Genomic DNA, 18,668 nt, shown 5'->3' on the forward strand with positions numbered 1-18,668 from the left:
AGATGGAGTCTCACTATGGTGCCTAGGCTGGTCTCAAACTCCTGGCCCCAGGCGATCTTTTCACCTTGGCCTCCCAAAGGCTGAAATTATAGGAATAAGCCATGGCACCCAACCTGGTAAGATAATTTTAAGGTGAAAGTTTAGAACTTTACTTATAAACCAATTATAGGCCAGGAACAGTGGCTTATTTCTGTAATCCCAGCACTTTGGGAGACTGAGGTGGGAGGATCACTTCAGGCCAGGGGTTTGAGACCAGTGTGGGTAACAGCGAGACCCCACCTCTACTTAAAAGGAAAAAGAAAAAAAGGTGGCCGGGCGTGGTGGCTCATGCCTGTAATCCCAGCACTTTGGGAGGCCGAGGTGGGCGGATCACGAGGTCAGGAGATCAAGACCATCCTGGCTAACACGATGAAACCCCATATCTACTAAAAATACAAAAAATTAGCCGGGTGTGATGGCACGCGCCTGTAGTCCCAGCTACTTGGGAGGCTGAGGCAGGAGAATCGCTTGAACCCAGGAGGCGGAAGTTGCAGTGAGCCGAGATCACGCCACTGCACTCCAGCCTGGGCAACAGAGTGAGATTCCATCTTAAAAAAAAAAAAAAAAAAAAGAAAAAAGAAAAAACCCAATTATATAAACTCCATCATAAATAACAAATACTTAATAGAGCAAATTGTCTAAAACCACCAAATCCAATCCTAATTCACCTTAGTTAACTACATTAAACTCCTTCTATGTACAATCATGCCCTGTCATCCAGTTCTAAATCTCATGGAATGCTCTTGGGGAAATTATCTTTTCCTCTTCTCCCAAGATGTTGATAGCATCCAGCATATGTCAGATACACAAATAATCATCCTTAGGTCTGATGTTGTAGTAAGACAATACCTTTTTCTATAATTCCAAGAGAGGCAAAATACTTACAACTTAAATACACATAAATCTAACTATGTAGAGAACATGTACAGTTAAAACTACAAAAATCTGATAATGGAGGCTAAAGGAGTTCTAAATAAACAGAGACATACCATATTCATGGATTGGAAGACTCAATACAGTGGAGTCAACGCTCCCTATAGTAGTCTATAGACTGGAACACAACTGTAATCAAAATCCTATCAGAAATTATTGTAAGTACAGACAAGGTGATTCTAGAATTTACATGAAGGGGGAAAGGAATTAGAACAGCAAAAGTTATTTTGTAAAAAATAACCGAAGTTGGCCAGGTGCGGTGGCTCACGCCTCTAATTCCAGCACTTTGGGAGGCCAAGGTTGGCGGATCACCTGAGGTTAGGAGTTCGAGACCAGCCTGGCCAACATGGTGAAACCCTGTCTCTACTAAAAATATAAAAATAAGCTGAGTGTGGTGGTAGGTGCCTGTAATCCCAGCTACTCGGGAGGCTGAGACAGGAGAATTGCTTGAACCCAGGAGACGGAGGTTGCAGTGAGCCAACACAGTGCCACTGCACTCTAGCCTGGGCAACAGAGTGAGACTTGGTCTCAAAAACAAAACAAAAGCAAAAGTTTAAGAAATCTCGCTATGTATTTTAAGACTTACTATACAACTATACTAATCAAGACCATATGGCATTGGCAACAAGACATATACATACATCAGTGCAACAAAATAGAGCACAGGAATCAATCCATGTAAATATGGCCAATTGACCTTTGACAAAGATGCAAAATCAATTCAGTTGAGAATGGAAAGTCTTTTCGACAAATGGTGTTAGAACAATTGGTCAACCATATGTAAAGAAAACAAAATGAACCTTGATCTAAACCTCATATTATACAAAGTTTAACTCAAAATAGATAACAGATCTAAATATAAAAGTAGAAACATCTGAAAGAATACACAGGAGAAAATCTTCTGGCTGGCCATGGTGGCTCATGCCTGTAATACCAGCACCTGAGGCCAAGGTAGGCAGATCGCTTGAGTCCAGGAGTTCAAGACCAGCCTGGGCAACAAAATGAAACCTCATTTCTACAAAAAATACAAAAGTCAGACGAGCATGGTGGCATGTGCCTGTCGTCCCAACAACTCAGGAGGCTGAGGTGGTAGGATCACTTGAGCCTGGGAGGTGAAGGTTGCAGTGAGCCGAGATTGCACCACTACACTCCAGCCTGGGGGACAGAGTGAGACCCTGTCTCAAAAAACAAAAACAAAAAATTGTGTGATCTGGGGTTGGGTAAAGAGTTCAAATTTATAAGTTGGACTTCATTAAATTTAAAAACCTCTGCTCTGCCTGAGAACCGTCAAGAAAATAAGAAGACAAACTATGGACTAGAAAAAAATATTTTGAAATCACATACCCAACTGAAGACTTATATCCAAAATACAGACAGAACTATCAACAGCCAATAAGAAGAAAATTAACACTCTCATTAAAAATTAGGAAGGGATGTTAATATTTCACCAAAGAAGAAATAAGGATGATAAGTGTGTGCATGAAAGGATATTCAACATTATTAGCCATTAGAAAATGCAAACTAAAACTACAATAAGATAGACAGTATACATCTATTAGAATGACTAATATAGAACTAGCAAATAAAGATCAATATAAATAAAAAGCAAAAAATGATAAAACATCTATAATTCCTGACACAACAAGAGCAAATATTTTGGAATATTTTACTCCAAAGTTTTTTTTTTTTTTTTTTTTTGAGACAGAGTCTCACTCTGTTGCCCAGGCTGGAGTGCAGTGATGCGATCTTGGCTCACTGCAACCTCCACCTCCTGGGTTCAAGTGATTCTCTGACTTGTGATTCTCCCACTTCAGATTCTCCTGCCTCAGCCTCCCAAGTAGGAGGGATTATAGGTGTGCGCTGCCACGCCTGGCTAATTTTTGTATTTTTAGGAGAGACAGGGTTTCAACATGTTGGCCAGGCTGGTCTTGAACTTCTGACCTTAAGTGATCTGCCCGCCTTGGCCTCCCAAAGTGCTGGGATTACAGGTGTTAGCCATCACACATGGCCCACTCAAACTTTTTTCTATGCAAATCTACATATATAAACACACACACATATATATATAGAAGTCTAATTATACTTCACATACTGTTTTGTAATCTGTGTGTTTTACTTAATGTACTAGCAACTTATTTATATTTCAATATCATTTATATATATAAAATATATATATTTTTTGAGATGGAGTTTCGTTCTTCTTGTCCAGGCTAGAGTGCAATGGTGCAATCGCGGCTCACTGCAACCTTTGCCTCCCAGTTTCAAGTGATTCTCCTGCCTCAGCCTCCCAAGTAGTTGGGATTACAGAGCCCACCACCATGCCCAGCTAATTTTTGTATTTTTAGTACAGATGGGGTTTCACCAGGTTGTCCAGGCTGATCTCGAACTCTTGACCTCAGGTGATCCACTGCGCCCGGCCTTTTATATCATTTTTGAAACGGCTGAATAAATCCCATTATATGACTATATTGTAAGGTAAGTCATCCTCATCGTCAAATATTTGGGTTGCATCTGGTATTCATTATTATTAACAACTTTGATATAAACATTCTTATAGCTATATCTTTGCAACTATACATCACTGAATTCCAGAAAGCCCATCCAAATGTACTTTAATAGTACAGCTTCCCTAACATTGGGTATTATTATTTTCCTTTCTTCATATTGGTTTGTAAGAGCTTTTTATATATTACAGATAATTGTGCCATCATACATATTACAAAAATCTTTCCCAAACCATGGTCTGCCAATTACTTTTGTTAAAGGTCTCTTTGGATAAACAGGCTTTTTTTGGGGGGGCGGGGGGAGTGGGGGAGGCAGTTAAATCTATAAGAGTGTTTAATCTACTATGAAAATGTTTATTGTTATAATTGATGTATTTGGTCTGATTTTTCTCATTCTTTATGCTTTTTGTTTTTTATACTTTCTTGCTCCCATTTTCTCCCATAATGTTATACTACGTGAGTTTCCTTTGTCTTACTTATTTTTCTTCTGATTATTGAAACAAATAATCTTTTATTTTACTGAAATTACCTATAAACCACATTACTATAATTTAAAAAATAAAATTTGCTCTAATATTTATATTTTTCTGTCTTTTTTTGAGATGAACTCTCACCATGTTGCCTGGGCTGGTCTTGAACTCCTGACCTCAAGCAATTCTGCTGCCTCAGCCTCCTGAGTAGCTGCAACTACAGGCAGGTGCCACTGCACCCAGGAAATACTTATATTAAGTTAAAAAACAGATTATCAAGAAGTATTCAGACACATATTCTAGGCTTTCTTGCTTTCACTGTTCATTGTTGCTAATTTTTTTCTCTGACTTTTCCCTTAAATTCACAAATGAGCAACAGATTATATCATCTTTTTTCCTCAGAATCTTCTAGCCTTTAGAGATTTCTCCATTACTTTTCGGCATTTAGTACTATACAGGAGAAGTCTGATGTGAATCTGATTTGTGTGTTTTTCTCTCTGGATATTAGTATAATTTTTGTTTGACATTCAGAAATTTCACTATGGGTCTTTTTCTCACTCAAATTGAGTGTGAACTATTTTGTCCATAATTTTCTTCATCATTTTGCTCAGCAGTGCTTTTTTCGTTTCGTCTATCTTCTCTATTCACATTATCTGTGAAGAAAGAGTTAGGATTTTCCCAAGTTTCCTATTTTCTACAAACAATTCATTTCATTTGGAGACATCTCTGATTCTTTTTTTTTTTTTTGATCTACCAATTCTTTATATACGCCTGCAATTTTTTTCTATTGGTTTATTTAAAAAAAAAAAAAAGAGGCTTATGTGAAATCCCGCCAGTACTGGCAGCTCAGGTGGTATTTGCCAAGCACTGCATAGGTCTCTGATCAACTCATTTATGGAAAACTTGAGAGACAATCAAGTTTTGGTTTGTTAAGAACAGGGAAAGAGTTACAATTACAGAGATCTGTGAAGAGCTGTTTTAAATCACTGGACATTGTTATCTATACCATTAAAAGACCCTTCCATTGTGCCAAATTCTTATAAGAATAAGGTTCTTGGATGGACACATTGGCTCATGCCTGTAATCCCAGCGCTTTGGGAGGCTGAGACGGGCAGATCACTTGAGGTTAGGAGTTCGAGACCAGCCTGGACAACATGGCGAAACCCCATCTGTACTAAAAATACAAAAAGCAGCTGGGCAGGGTAGTGCGTGCCTGTAGTCCCAGGTACTGTGAAGAGTTGTTTTAAATCACTGGATATTGTTATTTATACCATTAAAAGACCCTTTCATTGTGCCAGCTTCTTATAAGAATAAGATTCTTGGCTAGACACATTGGCTCATGCCTGTAATCCCAGCGCTTTGGGAGGCTGAGGTGGGCAGATCACTTGAGGTTAGGAGTTCGAGACCAGCCTGGACAACATGGCGAAACCCCATCTGTATTAAAAATACAAAAAGCAGCTGGGCATTGTAGTGCGTGCCTGTAGTCCCAGGTACTTGGGAGGCTGAGGCAGGAGAATCACTTGAACCCAGGAGGTGGAAGTTGCAGTGAGCCAAGATTGCGCCACTGCACTCCAGCGCCACTGCACTCCAGTCTGGCAACAGAGTGAGACTCCGTCTCAAAAACAAAAAACAAACAAACAAACAAAAAGGAACCCTTTTTTTTTCTTGAGACTGAGGAAGACATGGCTCAATTTTTAAATTATTTCATCCAGTGTTATTCTAAACTTTTACTTTTTTACGTCCATTATATTTTAGACAGGAACCAGTTCATCACCCTTGCTACCCACTACTACCTTCCCTGGTTTAGGGATGCTTATATAGAACTTTTACCTTTCCTTTGCATTTACCTATAGGTAAAAGTTCTATATAAGCATCCCTAAACCAGGGATGACAGGGTGAGAGAGAAAGGTTTAATATTGAGACCCTGTAGCTTACTTTAGAATTTTTTCCTGCTACATTAGAACTGGTTCCTGTCTAAAATATAATGGGCTTCAAAAAGTAAAAGTTTAGATAACACTGATGAAATAATTTAAAAATTGAGCCATGTCTTCCTTTATATCTGAAACTACCTCACTGTAATGATTAGTGTTCTTAGGATATATATTTTTCCTTTAATATCCATGATTACAGAGAGAATTATTTTTATGTTCTATAACTAAAAGGCCAATTAGCTCATAATATTTATTATTATATAATTTGCTTGAGTGTCTTGAACTTCTCAAAGTAGTTTAGTATTGCTTTTATGATTATTTTTTATCAAGTCAACAATTAGTAGAATGCCTTACAACAAATGAAGATCACGCTTACTATTAAACTGAAATCCTGCATAATTATCTTACTCTCTTTTTAAAACAAATGAAATAACAATAAAAATACAAATAAAGGCAAGCTAATTGTGCTTCTCAGCCCTCTTTTCTAACCCAATCCCAGTCTGATGAGGAAAAGCAATGTTAAGAGCCTGGTATGTATACTTTATCCCATTTATCATTGTTTATATATGTATATAGATACACACACAAGCATATACATGTAAATTATGCAAAGCTCATTTTGTTTTGTTTTTTTTAACTGAAATATAATCATTCTACAGGCATTTGTAAGTTTTCAAGACGAACTGTGTGTACCTTTTAGATGGCATGCCTAATTATTTTAACTAGTAGACAACTGAAGAAAACAGCTGTTTTTTCAAGATGAATAACTGCATATTGGGTTCGACCAGATCATACCTAGGATTGATTAGTACAACAAAATCATACATAGAATTGATTAGTATGCTGGCAAACAGATCCCTATAAGTAAGTCTTTGAATAGTTTTAGAGGTTAAAAAGCTTTCCCAGTTGTGTACATTGCTTCACTGCTGTGTAATTTGAGGGAGATTTTCAAAACCCAATCAGAAAGCTGTCTGGAATGTATACTTTTTTTTTTTTTTAAAGATATCGGGTCTTGCTATGTTGCCCAGGTTGGACTTGAACTCCTTTGCTCAAGTGATCTTCCTGCCTCATCCTCCCACGTACTAGGACTATAGGCAACTCCCACCACATCCAGGGTTCTATAAAGGTCAGCAGCACTGACCTTATTCTGTAAGATTTGGTGAATCTTTTAGCCTTAGGGTTGTTAATGAGGATCTTATTTTCACTCTCAATTCATAACTCAGATAATTATGTCCCAGAATTTGTTCGTATTAGTGGATTTAATAGTAAAATTCAAGTCTACATGGACTTTTATACCTAGATATAGTTTTAAAAAGGTGTGGCATATAATAAGTTTGAAATTTAATAAAATTCTTAGTGGCCTTCTGCTTTATATATCAGAGACCTGTGTCTTCCCAAATGTGATTGGACTGAAGAGTAAGTCAGTCCATTCCTCAGTGCCATAAGATTCTCAGTGAAAAACTAAAGTTTATTTATCCTTTAATGTTGAGAGCTTATAAAGTTTATAAAGGCAGGCTAGAAGTAGACAATATTTCCCTTCCTTTGATGAAAGGTAAGGGTCTGCAGAATGGGAATTATCTCTATATTCTACACATTTATTCTTACATTTTCTATAAAGACAAGATAAGCTTGCTAGTAAGCTGCTAAGTCCACTCAAAGTGACTAATACTAGACAAGGAGGTATGTACTATACGGAGAGTTGAAAAGATTGGAGGAATTTTCAGGTTACTTAGAAATGACTAGAAAGGAAACCATTTAGTACAATTTAAAATAAGAACTGGTTTCTCCTTCAAACTTTAAATGTGCTAAGTTATACACTGTATTAGTCCATTTTGACATTACTATAAAGAATTACCTGACACTGGGGTAATTTATGAAGAAAAGAGGTTTAACTGACTCAAGTTCCACAGGCTTAACAGGAAGCATGGCTGAGGAGGCCTCAGGACACTTACAATCATGGTGGAAGTTGAAGGGGAAGCAAGCACCTTCACGTTAGCAGGAGAGAAAGAGAGCAAATGAGAGGCAGGTGCCATACACTTTTAAACCATCAAATCTCATGAGAACTTACTATTGCAAGAACAGCATGGGGGAAATCTGCCCCCATGATCCAATCACCTCCTACCAGGTCCCTCCTTCAACATTGGGAATTACAATTCGACTTGAGATTTGAGTGGGGACATTGAACCAAACTGTACCATATGCCTTCAAGTTTAAAATGTAGAACATAATTATTTACATAAGGTCACATACATTTGCAACCATGAAAATTTCAGATATTCATTTATTAGGTGGCTTGGTAACAGTTCCAATAAATTATTAATTCCTGATTTTGGGATTTACTCCCTGAACAATGAACATGTATGCGATTTTCACTAACAATATTGTGAGTTTTGTGTACATCAAGAACACAGGAGGAGACCTTCAAGTATAGAAATCAACTTAACTTTCTTGAAGTAGTCTGATCTCTCAGTTAAATAAACATTTGGTAAGCCTATACAACAATTTTGTAAGACAATCAATCAATTGCAGCCTGCCCTCTTGCTCCAATATTACCTATAAATAACATTAAAATGTTGAGAAAAGTGGGTGGAACAAAGTACATATATCTAACCAAAGTCTGATTTTCCTCTTTATTTCCAAAGGTAGGTGTAATGCACACTGTCAGCAGAACTACATATTTATCTGAAAGTACATACCAATCTATCACGATAATTTAATTCTAGTGTTTTAGTTTTTTCAGAGATGAGTTTTTCTTTTCCCCTTCATTCCTTCCTCACATCGTGATTTTATACATCTAAGTTACTTTGTTGGGGAGGCGGCATTTTAATTTTAATTATTTATTCTTATTTTCATTAAGTAGATCTGAATATATCAGTGGTTTCTCTTCAAATAAGTTCAGCAGGGAAATTAGCTTGTTCATGATTATTTGCTATCTGAATCTTAATTTTATCATTTCTTAAAAAAATGTTTTTTGTAGATACAGGGTCTCACTATATTGCATAGGCTGGTCTCTAACTCCTGGCCTCAGGCAGTCCTCCAGATTTGGCCTCCCAAAGGGCTGGGTTGTGGTTACTGGCATGAGCCACTGCGCCCAGCCCTCTATATTATTTCTTAAAACTGCATGTGAATCTATAATCATGTCAAAATAAAAAGACACAGTTACTTGGCTCCCTTCTTAGGTCTACGTCACACTTTCTACGTTTTCTAGGTATGCATCATCTGCAAGTCACTAAGTTTAGAGTCTTCTAAGACTCTTTTATTTATCACCACCCTGATGTACTTTCACATTACACTTTACACTATTCTTAACACACCCACCTTTCCTATTATACTCTGAGTTCCTCAAGGGCAGGGATCATGTTTTATTCATCTTTTTTTCCCCTAGTACTTGGAATACTGTCTGGCATATAAGAGGCAACCAGCAAATTTTTGTTAAATGAACAAATGTAGAAAGTTTATTTGGGTGGTAGAACACTGGAGATGCTTTTGAATAAAGGTAGAACCGCCATTACACAAAATATGTGAATTAAGCAAGTCTTTAAATTCAAATCTTGGCTTAGTTATTCAGCACAATAATATATTTCAGCCATTCTTATTTCTGGCCAGTCATATCTGAGTAAGACTGTGGAAAGGATAAGGGGAGGAAATCATATGAATACTACTCAGTGCTCCTTGGAGTACACTAAAAATAAAATAAATACCTGTTTCTTAAATAATTACCTTTACAAAAATAATGCTCTAGTAACTCTCCATTCTGGATTTGACAAGTATGAAATGATTTGTACTAGATGCTTTGTATTTCCTGCTGGAAATCTCCAAGTTTAATAAAAATTTAAATAAAAGACATTAGTTTTCAATTTTACATATATATTTATTGAAGAAACATCACTGAGCACTCACGTGTATGTTAAATACTACACAGTTTAAACTGAGTTCTCCTTAAAATAAACTTTTGCACTGTGAAAAATATTGTAGTGTATGGCTGATATGGGAGCATTTTTCTAGCATCAAAAAAGTAAAAAGGCCGGGCGCAGTAGCTCACGCCTGTTAACCCCAGCGCTTCGGGAGGCCAAGGCGGGCAGATCACCTGGGGTCAGGAGTTCGACATCAGCCTGGCCAACATAGTGAAACCACACCTCTACTAAAAATACAAAAATTGGCCGGGTGTTGTGGCTCATGCCTGTAATCCCAGCTACTTGGGAGGCTGAGGCAGAATTGCTTGAATCTGGGAGGCAGAGGTTGCAGTGAGCCGAGATCACACCTCTGCACCCTGGGCGGCAGAGTGAGACTCTGTTTCAAAGATAAAAATAAAAATAAATAAAGGAATCAAGTGAAATATGTTCTATGAATTATTTTCTCCCACTGTATTAAAAAATCAGACTTTAACAGTTATTTAGCATGGACTGGGATAACACACTGAGCAGGGAATTTGAGAAAAAAATTGCTGAATAAAGGTAGGAAATTTAGGAGGTTTGGGGTTTGATTATATCTGACACTGACTAACTCAGTCATTATGCTTTAATAAAAAAGGATGGCAATCTGAACAATTAATAAAGATTGCTGAAGCTGCAATGGTCTCTTGTGAGCAGTAAAGCTCTATGGTATCACAGAATTGGCTCTGTATCTGAAAATCAACATTCTATACTGCTTTCTTGATCCCCAGGGGTTTTTTAAAGTGCTGAAAACCTAAGGTAAAATTTATTTTTGTTTGGAAAATATTTTTCTTTATGTGTTTTATAATATATTGATTTCTTTTTTTAAAAAGAGAGAGTCTTACTCTGTCACCCAGGCTGGAGTGCAGTGATGTGATCACAGCTCACTGCAGCCTTGATCTCCTGGGCTCAAGCAATCCTCCCATCTCAGCCTCCTGAGTAGCTGGGACTACAGGTGCGTGCCACCCTGCCTGGCTAATTTTTAAAATTTTTTTGGTAAAGAGTGGGAGTCTCACTATGTTGCCCCAATGTCATGAGTGTTATATTAAAGTTGCTTATTAGAGCTATAATATCTGCATATTTAATAAAGAAAGTTGAGAGATCCTCCGAGTAGGAGATAAACTGATGATTCCTTGATTGCCAATATGTAAGCTTTCTCCACATAGTCATAAAGTATAGCAACATTTTAGCTTTTAGACCTTAGACTTATTAACCCTGTAATGTCTCAGTTTTCAGTTTGTAAAATAGGAGTAATAAATAGTACCTACACTTCATATCCTGCTTATGAGGATTAAATCTACTGAACACCTACTATATGCTAAGGGCATAGTGGTGAATGAAGCACTCCTCCAGCACAGTAAACACACAATTATGTATGGCTGTTGTTATCTTGGAAATGTCAGAGATAGCTCACAGAATAGGTTTCTGTGTGCAAGCTAAATGTATACAGACATTTAAAAATTCTCTGTATATTTAAAAATTGTTGGCAAGTGAGGAGAGAAACTATAGCAGATTCAGAAACAGGATTCTTTCCACAATCCAGGTTCTTGTCTTCTGAAAGGGACTAATGATGCAGGTTGACTTTAGTAGGCCTTGAGCCATCTTTTTATCCTTCACCTCATAAAACTCTGGAATTTCAACCAAATACTTTTACAGAAGTAGTTAACCAATGAGCAATTTCCAACAGATTTTAGGAAAAAGCTTTTCATTACAGAAAGGATTTGAATATGACTCGACAGTTTTCACTACAAATTCTCTTTGCATACATATATCTGGTAATCTGGCCAAACAGAGGTCTAGGTGTGTGACTATGGGAATATATAAAGTAAAAGGGCAAGTTTCTTTCATTTTTTTTTTTTTTTTTGGAAACAGTCTCACTCTGTTGCCCAGGCTGGAGTTCAGTGGTGCAATCTCGGCTCACTGAAACCTCTGCGTCCTGGGTTCTAGCAATTCTCATGCCTCAGCCTTCCCAGTAGCTGGAATTACAGGTGTGCACCACCACACTCAGCTAACTTTTGTACTTTTAGTAGGGATGGGGTTTTGCTGTGTTGGCCAGGCTGCCCTCAAACTTGTGGCCTCAAGTGATCTGCCTACCTCGGCCTCCCAAAGTGCTGGGTAACAGGCATGAGCCACCACGCCCAGCCTTGGAAGTTTCTCAATATCATCAATTTATAAAAGGTTAGAAATCCTCTGTGAATGAGCAGAAAGTCCAGTAGGTGGGAAGATGAAAATGACAAAGAATGGTAGAGGATAGTATTGCTAGAGGGTATAAGCCTTAAATAAGCCAAAGGTATTTACATAAAAAGGGTTGAGTAATGACTTAAAAGCAGCCATGGCATGTGAGAAAGAGGCTGATATCATCTCTTAAGATTCAGGGTCATGGAAGATGAGCTGCAAGCATTTGATAGGGCTGCAGAGGAAACAAATTTTCTGTGGAGGCCCAGGTTTCAAGACAGACCTAAAGCATGTACAGTTCCAACAACATGGGGCCAGAATGACTCGGCTTCCATGTGAATTCTCATGAAGTTTCTGGGGTGGTGGAAGGACTATGAGCCTTGCCACAAGGAGTCAGTAGAGCCCAGGCTTGACTGGGCTGCAAGGGAATCCCACACCAGGTGTGTAGGCTACAAAGACCAGCTTCCAGAACCTTCGCCATGTAATTACAACAAAAACAGTAGATACTGGTAGATTTGGGGAAAAGAGTACTGCCTTCTCTGAAGCTGGTCACAGCCCAACCCTATTTTATTTTATTTTTTGAGATAGGCTCTCACTATGTTGCCCAGGCTGGTTTTTTTTTTTTTTTTTTTTTTTGGAGACAGAGTTTCACTCTGTTGCCAGGCTGGAGTACAGTGGCATGATCTTGGCTCACTGCAACCTCTGCCTCCCAGGTTCAAGCGATTCTCCTGCTTCAGCCTCCTGAGTAGCTGGGACTACAGGTGTGTACCACCACACGCAGCTAATTTTTGTATTTTTAGTAAAGACGGGGTTTCACACCATGCTGGCCAGGATGGTCTCGATCTCTTGACCTCATGATCCACCTGCCTCGGCCTCCCAAAGTGCTAGGATTACAAGTGTGAGCCAGCAGGTTTTAAACTCCTGGGATTAAGAGATCCTCCTGCATTAGCCTCCTGAGCAGCTGATATTACAGGAGCATACCATGATTTTAATCTTATTTAAAAAAACCTACATTCATTGGGATTATTAATTCTCATTTTAGTTAATAATTTAACATATATTAGAGAACAAAATCAAGAAGTTAAGAGGAATGGCCTATAGAATTAGCCCTCACAGATGATTATATAATCTTTTACAAGTAATTTTTAACTGTTCTGTAGTACAGTTTCTTGTTTTTAAAAAATTGCCTATGATAATGTCTTACTCCCTTCTTTATCACAGGCAAATAAGACCATATTTGTCAGAGCTCTTTGGAAAAAAACAGTAAAAAAAAAACAGATGCTATTAAAGATAACTGCCAAACTAGAAAATCTTGCTAAGAAAATTATAATTGACAACTTAATGCAGACAACAACATAATGCTAGGACAATTCAGGATTTATCATTTTTAAGACTTGGTAAACACTGAAAAATAAGACTAAAGTACTTTGGAATGAAATGACAACTTCTATCTCTCTATATAGCCTTGAGAATAGAATATTCAAATTAATTAACCATATACCACTTTATTAATAACCAAAGAAATACAAATTAAAACAATAAAATATCATTTTTTGGTCTGACTAGCCAAAAATTTTAAAGACTGATAATACTTAATGTTGATGAGTGCAGTGCTCATTTCTCTTAACACTGCTGGTAGGTAGATACATTGGTACAATCTTTTAGAAGAGCAACTTGACAATACTTATCCAGACATAAGTGTACGTCTTTTAATTTCACAATTCCATTTATAAAATATGACTTACCAAAACATTATTAAATGCACCACTGTTTGTTTAAAAAATGGGTAACAATTTAAGTATAAATTTGCTGGTGGAATTACATTAAATAATTGTCATGTTATTTACATGAGAAATACATATATATACCAAACACTCATACTCTAATCTGTTTTAATCTGAAATTCATTTCAACAGAAAGCCATACTAATTTATTGAGCAAAAGATTATAGGTGTATTTCAGACATGCATTAAAAAGGGCTGTAAGAAAAAAGACTATAGGTATATTTCAATATAAATAAAATTAGAAAAATATTTCTGCTTTCGTATCATGACTTTGGGGAAGTACATATTAAAGTACTTTTATTATTTAAAAAATAGGTAAGTAATGCTTTAAAAAAGAGAATGAGAGACACCCCTTTCATAAATACCCCTTAAATCAATTAGAACTGCCACTTAGGTATGAGGATGAAAAATGACTTTGTACTGATTAGCTGTTAATACAAAATAAACATATGTTACTATGTAGTAAGAAACGCAATTAAGACCTAAAATGAAAGACTCTTAATGAGACACTCATTAGGAATTAGGGTAAACTGAATGTAGAAAACTACATATTCCACATCAAAGCTGTATCTGCTTATTTCAACAGCCCTCTGGTCTTTGAAATTATGACTAAACTCCATATACATTTACAACAATACAATGCAAATAGTGTCCAAAACAGCATTTTTAATATGCTGCAATTTAAAGTAATGTCTGCCTTGTCCTTCTTTCCTTAGACTATTAGACCAGCAAAATCATTGATAAGAAGAATCAGGCCAGGTGCGGTGGCTCACACCTGTAATCCTAGCACTTTGGGAGGCTGAAATGGGTGGATCACCTGAGGTCAGGAGTTCGAGACCAGCTTGACCATGGTGAAACCCTGCTGTCTACTAAATACACAAAAATTAGCCAGGCATGGTGGTGGGCACCTGTAATCCCAGCTACTTGGGAGGCTGAGGCAGGAGAATCACTTGAACCTGGGAGGCAGAGGTTGCAGTGAGCCAAGATTATGCCACTGCACTCTAGCCACTGTGACAGAGCGAGACCCTGTCTCCAAGAAAAAAAAAAAAAAAAAAAAAGGTCGGGTACAGTGGCTCATGCCTGTAATCCCAGCACTTTGAGAGGCCGAGGCGGGCGGATCATGAGGTCAGGAGATCGAGACCATCCTGGCCAACACGGTGAAACCCTGTCTCTACTAAAAATAAAAAATTAGCCAGGTGTGGTGGCACGTGCCTGTAATCCCAGCTACTCGGGAGGCTGAGGCAGGAGAATCGCTTGAACCCAGGAGTTGGAGGTTGCAGTTAGCTGAGATCACGCCACTGCACTCCAGCCTGGGCAACAGAGCAAGACTCCATCTCAAAAAATAAATAAATAAAATAAAAATAAAAAAAGAAGCATCAAAATAGGCTTCCAATAAACATCTGTATGTAACTGCTAATTGTGCATATATTTTCATTTAAATATGCACAAATAGGCCAGGTGCAGTGGCTCATGCCTGCAATCCCAGCACTTTAGGAGGCCGAGGCAGGCAGATCACCTAAGGTCAAGAGTTCGAGACCAGCCTGGCCAACATGGTAAAACCCCCGTCTCTACTAAAAATACAAAAATTAGCCAGGAGTGTTGGCATGCTCCTGTAGCCCCAGCTACTCGGGAGGCTGAGGCAGGAGAATCGCTGGAACCCGGGAGGCAGAAGTTGCAATGAGCCGAGATTGCACCACCGCACTCCAGCCTGGGTGACAGAGTGAGACTATGTCTCAAAAAATAAATAAATAAATAAATAAATATGAATACACAAATTTTACATGTTATTTATTACCTCTTTAAATTCAGCCTTTATTTAGCAAGCACATAAAGAAAAAGGGCTAGAATGGGCTTAAAATATTTATTAATGCTATCTCTTGATGCTGTCTTCTGATTCAGTAGGCTCCTTACCCCTATATTTAGAGCACTGCTTTATATACATGTTCAGTGACAAAAGGGACATGACTATATATATATATATATATATATCACGGAGTAAACATTCTTTTAGGTATGCTGACTGATAGTTATAAACTTGCACATTAATTACAAACTTGCACACTCCCTCCATAGCCTGACAAATTAGTTATATGCAGGATACTCACATCTGTATAGTGGCCTAGCATATGACATCGGTCACACTGTTTATCCCAGGAATGTCTGAAAAGACATGAGTGGTCCAACATCTTAGGCACAGGACAGTATTCGCAAAGGGGGGCTGGACAGGAATACAGGAGATGTCCTCTCCTGGAGCACAGGAAGCAGCGACGAACTTTCTATGTGGCAAAAAAAACATAAAATCTCTTCAGTCTCAAAAGGTAGAAGATTAGTATTTCTTTTTCAATATAATCCCATAAAAAAATCATTTCTAATTTGAGATCCCAATAAAGGTAGAATCCTGAGCACAACTGTAAAAATCAAACAAAATGTCCAAAACACTGTATGTATATTGTTTGCCAAAAAGGCTTAGTCTGTACATACTAGCAGCTGGCATACATTCCTTATGCCTCTTCTTATAGGAATATTGACAAAATGAAAGGTATGTAAGAGGGAAAGTAGAATGAGGAGGATATCTAGAAGCTAAGTCATAGGAGGAACAGATACAGAAGAAGCTGTTTTGACTGGAGAAGCAAGAACAAAAAAGGAGCATGAGAGGTGTCTGAACTATTTGAAAAACAGTCATTTGGAAGAGGAAGGAGGAATGGAAGAAATGTTTGATAAGAGCTAATTATCTGGTCAGGAAACGTCTAAGATCTTCAGTTCTGTGTTGTTCCAAAGGTTGATGTACCTGCTTAATGTAACTTACATTAATAAACATTTAAAAATGCCCCAAATTATAATTTTCTAACGATAAAAATTATCTCACACTGAAATAAGCTATCTTATGAAGTAGAAGGTTTAGAAGTGAAAGGGGTCTCAGGAATCATCTGATTCAATCTTTTCATTTTATAGACAAGAAAACAAGAAGCATAGAGGGTTAAATGATTTGCCCATACAACTAGTAATGATAAGTTAAAATTGATTCCACATTTTTCTGACTCCAAATTTATTATTTCTCCTACACTAGGCTGTAAGCTACATGAAATTTAACACACATACTATAAAAAGATTTGAATTCTAAGGTTATAGGGTTTCACACTTGAGATTTTTTTTTTTTTTTTTTTTTTTTTGAGACAGAGTTTCACTTTGTCACCAGGCTGGAGTGCAATGGTGTGATCTCTGTTACCACAAGCTCCATCTGCCGGGTTCACACCATTCTCCTGCCTCAGCCTCCCAAGTAGCTGGGACCACAGGCGCCCGCCATCACGCCCGGCTAATTTTTTGTACATTTTTGGTAGAGACGGGGTTTTTCACCATGTTAGCTAGGATGGTCTCAATCTCCTGACCTCATGATCCACCTGCCTCGGCTTCCCAAAGTGCTGGGATTACAGGCATGAGCCACCGCGCCCAGCCTCACCCTTGAGATTTTGAGTTTACAAATATGGAAAAAAGCAAAGCATATTTCACGTACTCGTGGTAAGGGGCAGTTTTTTGATAAATGGCCACGTTTGTCACAATTTCTACAGATAATGTTTTTGTTGGCTGAATAGTATCGCTGGGTCCATCTTCCAGGTGTTCGGTTATTAGCTATCTGGGCCTAAGGGAAAAAAAAATCAAGAATTAAAAAAATTTTTTCACTGCTAAATAAAAGCCATCTACTACTCTTGTTAAAGACAACTATAAGCAAATAAAGATACACCAAGCTTCAAGTCAGTTCCATTACCTTGATAAAGCAAGAGAATTATTAGTTATATCTGTTCAACTTAGAACCTAGCCACAGGGGAACTTTATGATCTCTCTTGTTCTCTTAAAAAGAGGTAGAGGTCGGGCGTGGTGGCTCACGCCTGTAATCCCAGCACTTTGGGAGGCCGAGGTGGGCAGATCACCCGAGGTCGGGAGTTCAAAACCAGCCTGACCAACATGGAGAAACCCCATCTCTACTAAAAATACAAAACTAGCTGGGCGTGGTGGCGCAGGTCTGTAATCCCAGCTACTTGGGAGGCTGAGGCAGGAGAATCGCTTGCGCCTGGGAGGTGGAGGATGTGGTGAGCCGAGATTGTGCCATTGTACTCCAGCCTGGGCAACAAGAGCGAAACTTCATCTCAAAAAAAAAAAAAAAAAAAAAAAAGAGGTAGAAAAACATAAAAGGAGGTGCCATAAAGGTAACTCTACTGCTTTTTGTCTGCCCCTCCCACCTGCTGAGTCTTTTATACTTCTCCATGTGATTTTTTTTTTTTTAATCTTTCTCTACTTATGTTTCAGATTGAGCAGGGGTACTGACATGCATCACTTAGACACCGCGGTAGCATTCAGTCAAAGCCACTGCTGACTTCTTTTCTTTCTTTCTTTCTTTTTTTTTTTTTTTTGAGACGGAGTTTCACTCTTTTGTCCAGGCTGGAGTGAAGTGGCGTGATCTCGACTCACTGCAACCTCTACCTCCCTGGGTTCAAGCGATTCTCCTGCCTCAGCCTTCCGAGTAGCTGGGACTACAGGCGCCCACCACCACACCTGGCTAATTTTTGTATTTTCAGTAGAGAAGGAGTTTCGCCATGTTGCCCAGTCTGGTTTCGAACTCCTGACCTCAGGTGATCCACCCACCTCAGCCTCCCAAAGTGTTGGGATTACAGGTGTGAGCCACCACACCCGGCCAGCCACTGCTGATTTCTATAACTGAATGTACACCATGTTTTTCTGAATGAGAGGGCTGCTTAAATTTTGAGTTAGGGAATGGTGTTTTTATGACTTTGTCTTTTGTAAAGTTAGTACAGCTACCCAATATATCCATTCTTTTGAACAGCACAGGGTTACTGCCTACAAGACTGGATGATAATAAAAGACTGATAATCCAGTCTTCCTTTAT

At 38.2% G+C, this 18,668-nt stretch overlaps 1 protein-coding gene across 10 annotated transcripts in view; it reads right to left on the minus strand.

Moving 5' to 3' along the window:
• ZCCHC7 (zinc finger CCHC-type containing 7) overlaps positions 1-18,668 on the minus strand; it is a 238,623-nt gene that overhangs the window by 37,389 nt on the left and 182,566 nt on the right. For all 10 annotated transcript variants that reach the window (XM_019034088.4, XM_019034084.4, XM_055351549.2 and 7 more), the window contains 2 exons: positions 17,280-17,405; positions 15,874-16,044 (listed from right to left, as the gene is read on the minus strand). In XM_019034088.4, the coding sequence (XP_018889633.4) occupies positions 15,874-16,044; positions 17,280-17,405 (297 nt within the window). The remainder of the gene's footprint in view (positions 1-15,873; positions 16,045-17,279; positions 17,406-18,668) is intronic.

This window comes from Gorilla gorilla, chromosome 13 (genome assembly GCF_029281585.2).
Source record: "Gorilla gorilla gorilla isolate KB3781 chromosome 13, NHGRI_mGorGor1-v2.1_pri, whole genome shotgun sequence".
Classification (NCBI taxonomy): Eukaryota; Metazoa; Chordata; class Mammalia; order Primates; family Hominidae; genus Gorilla; species Gorilla gorilla.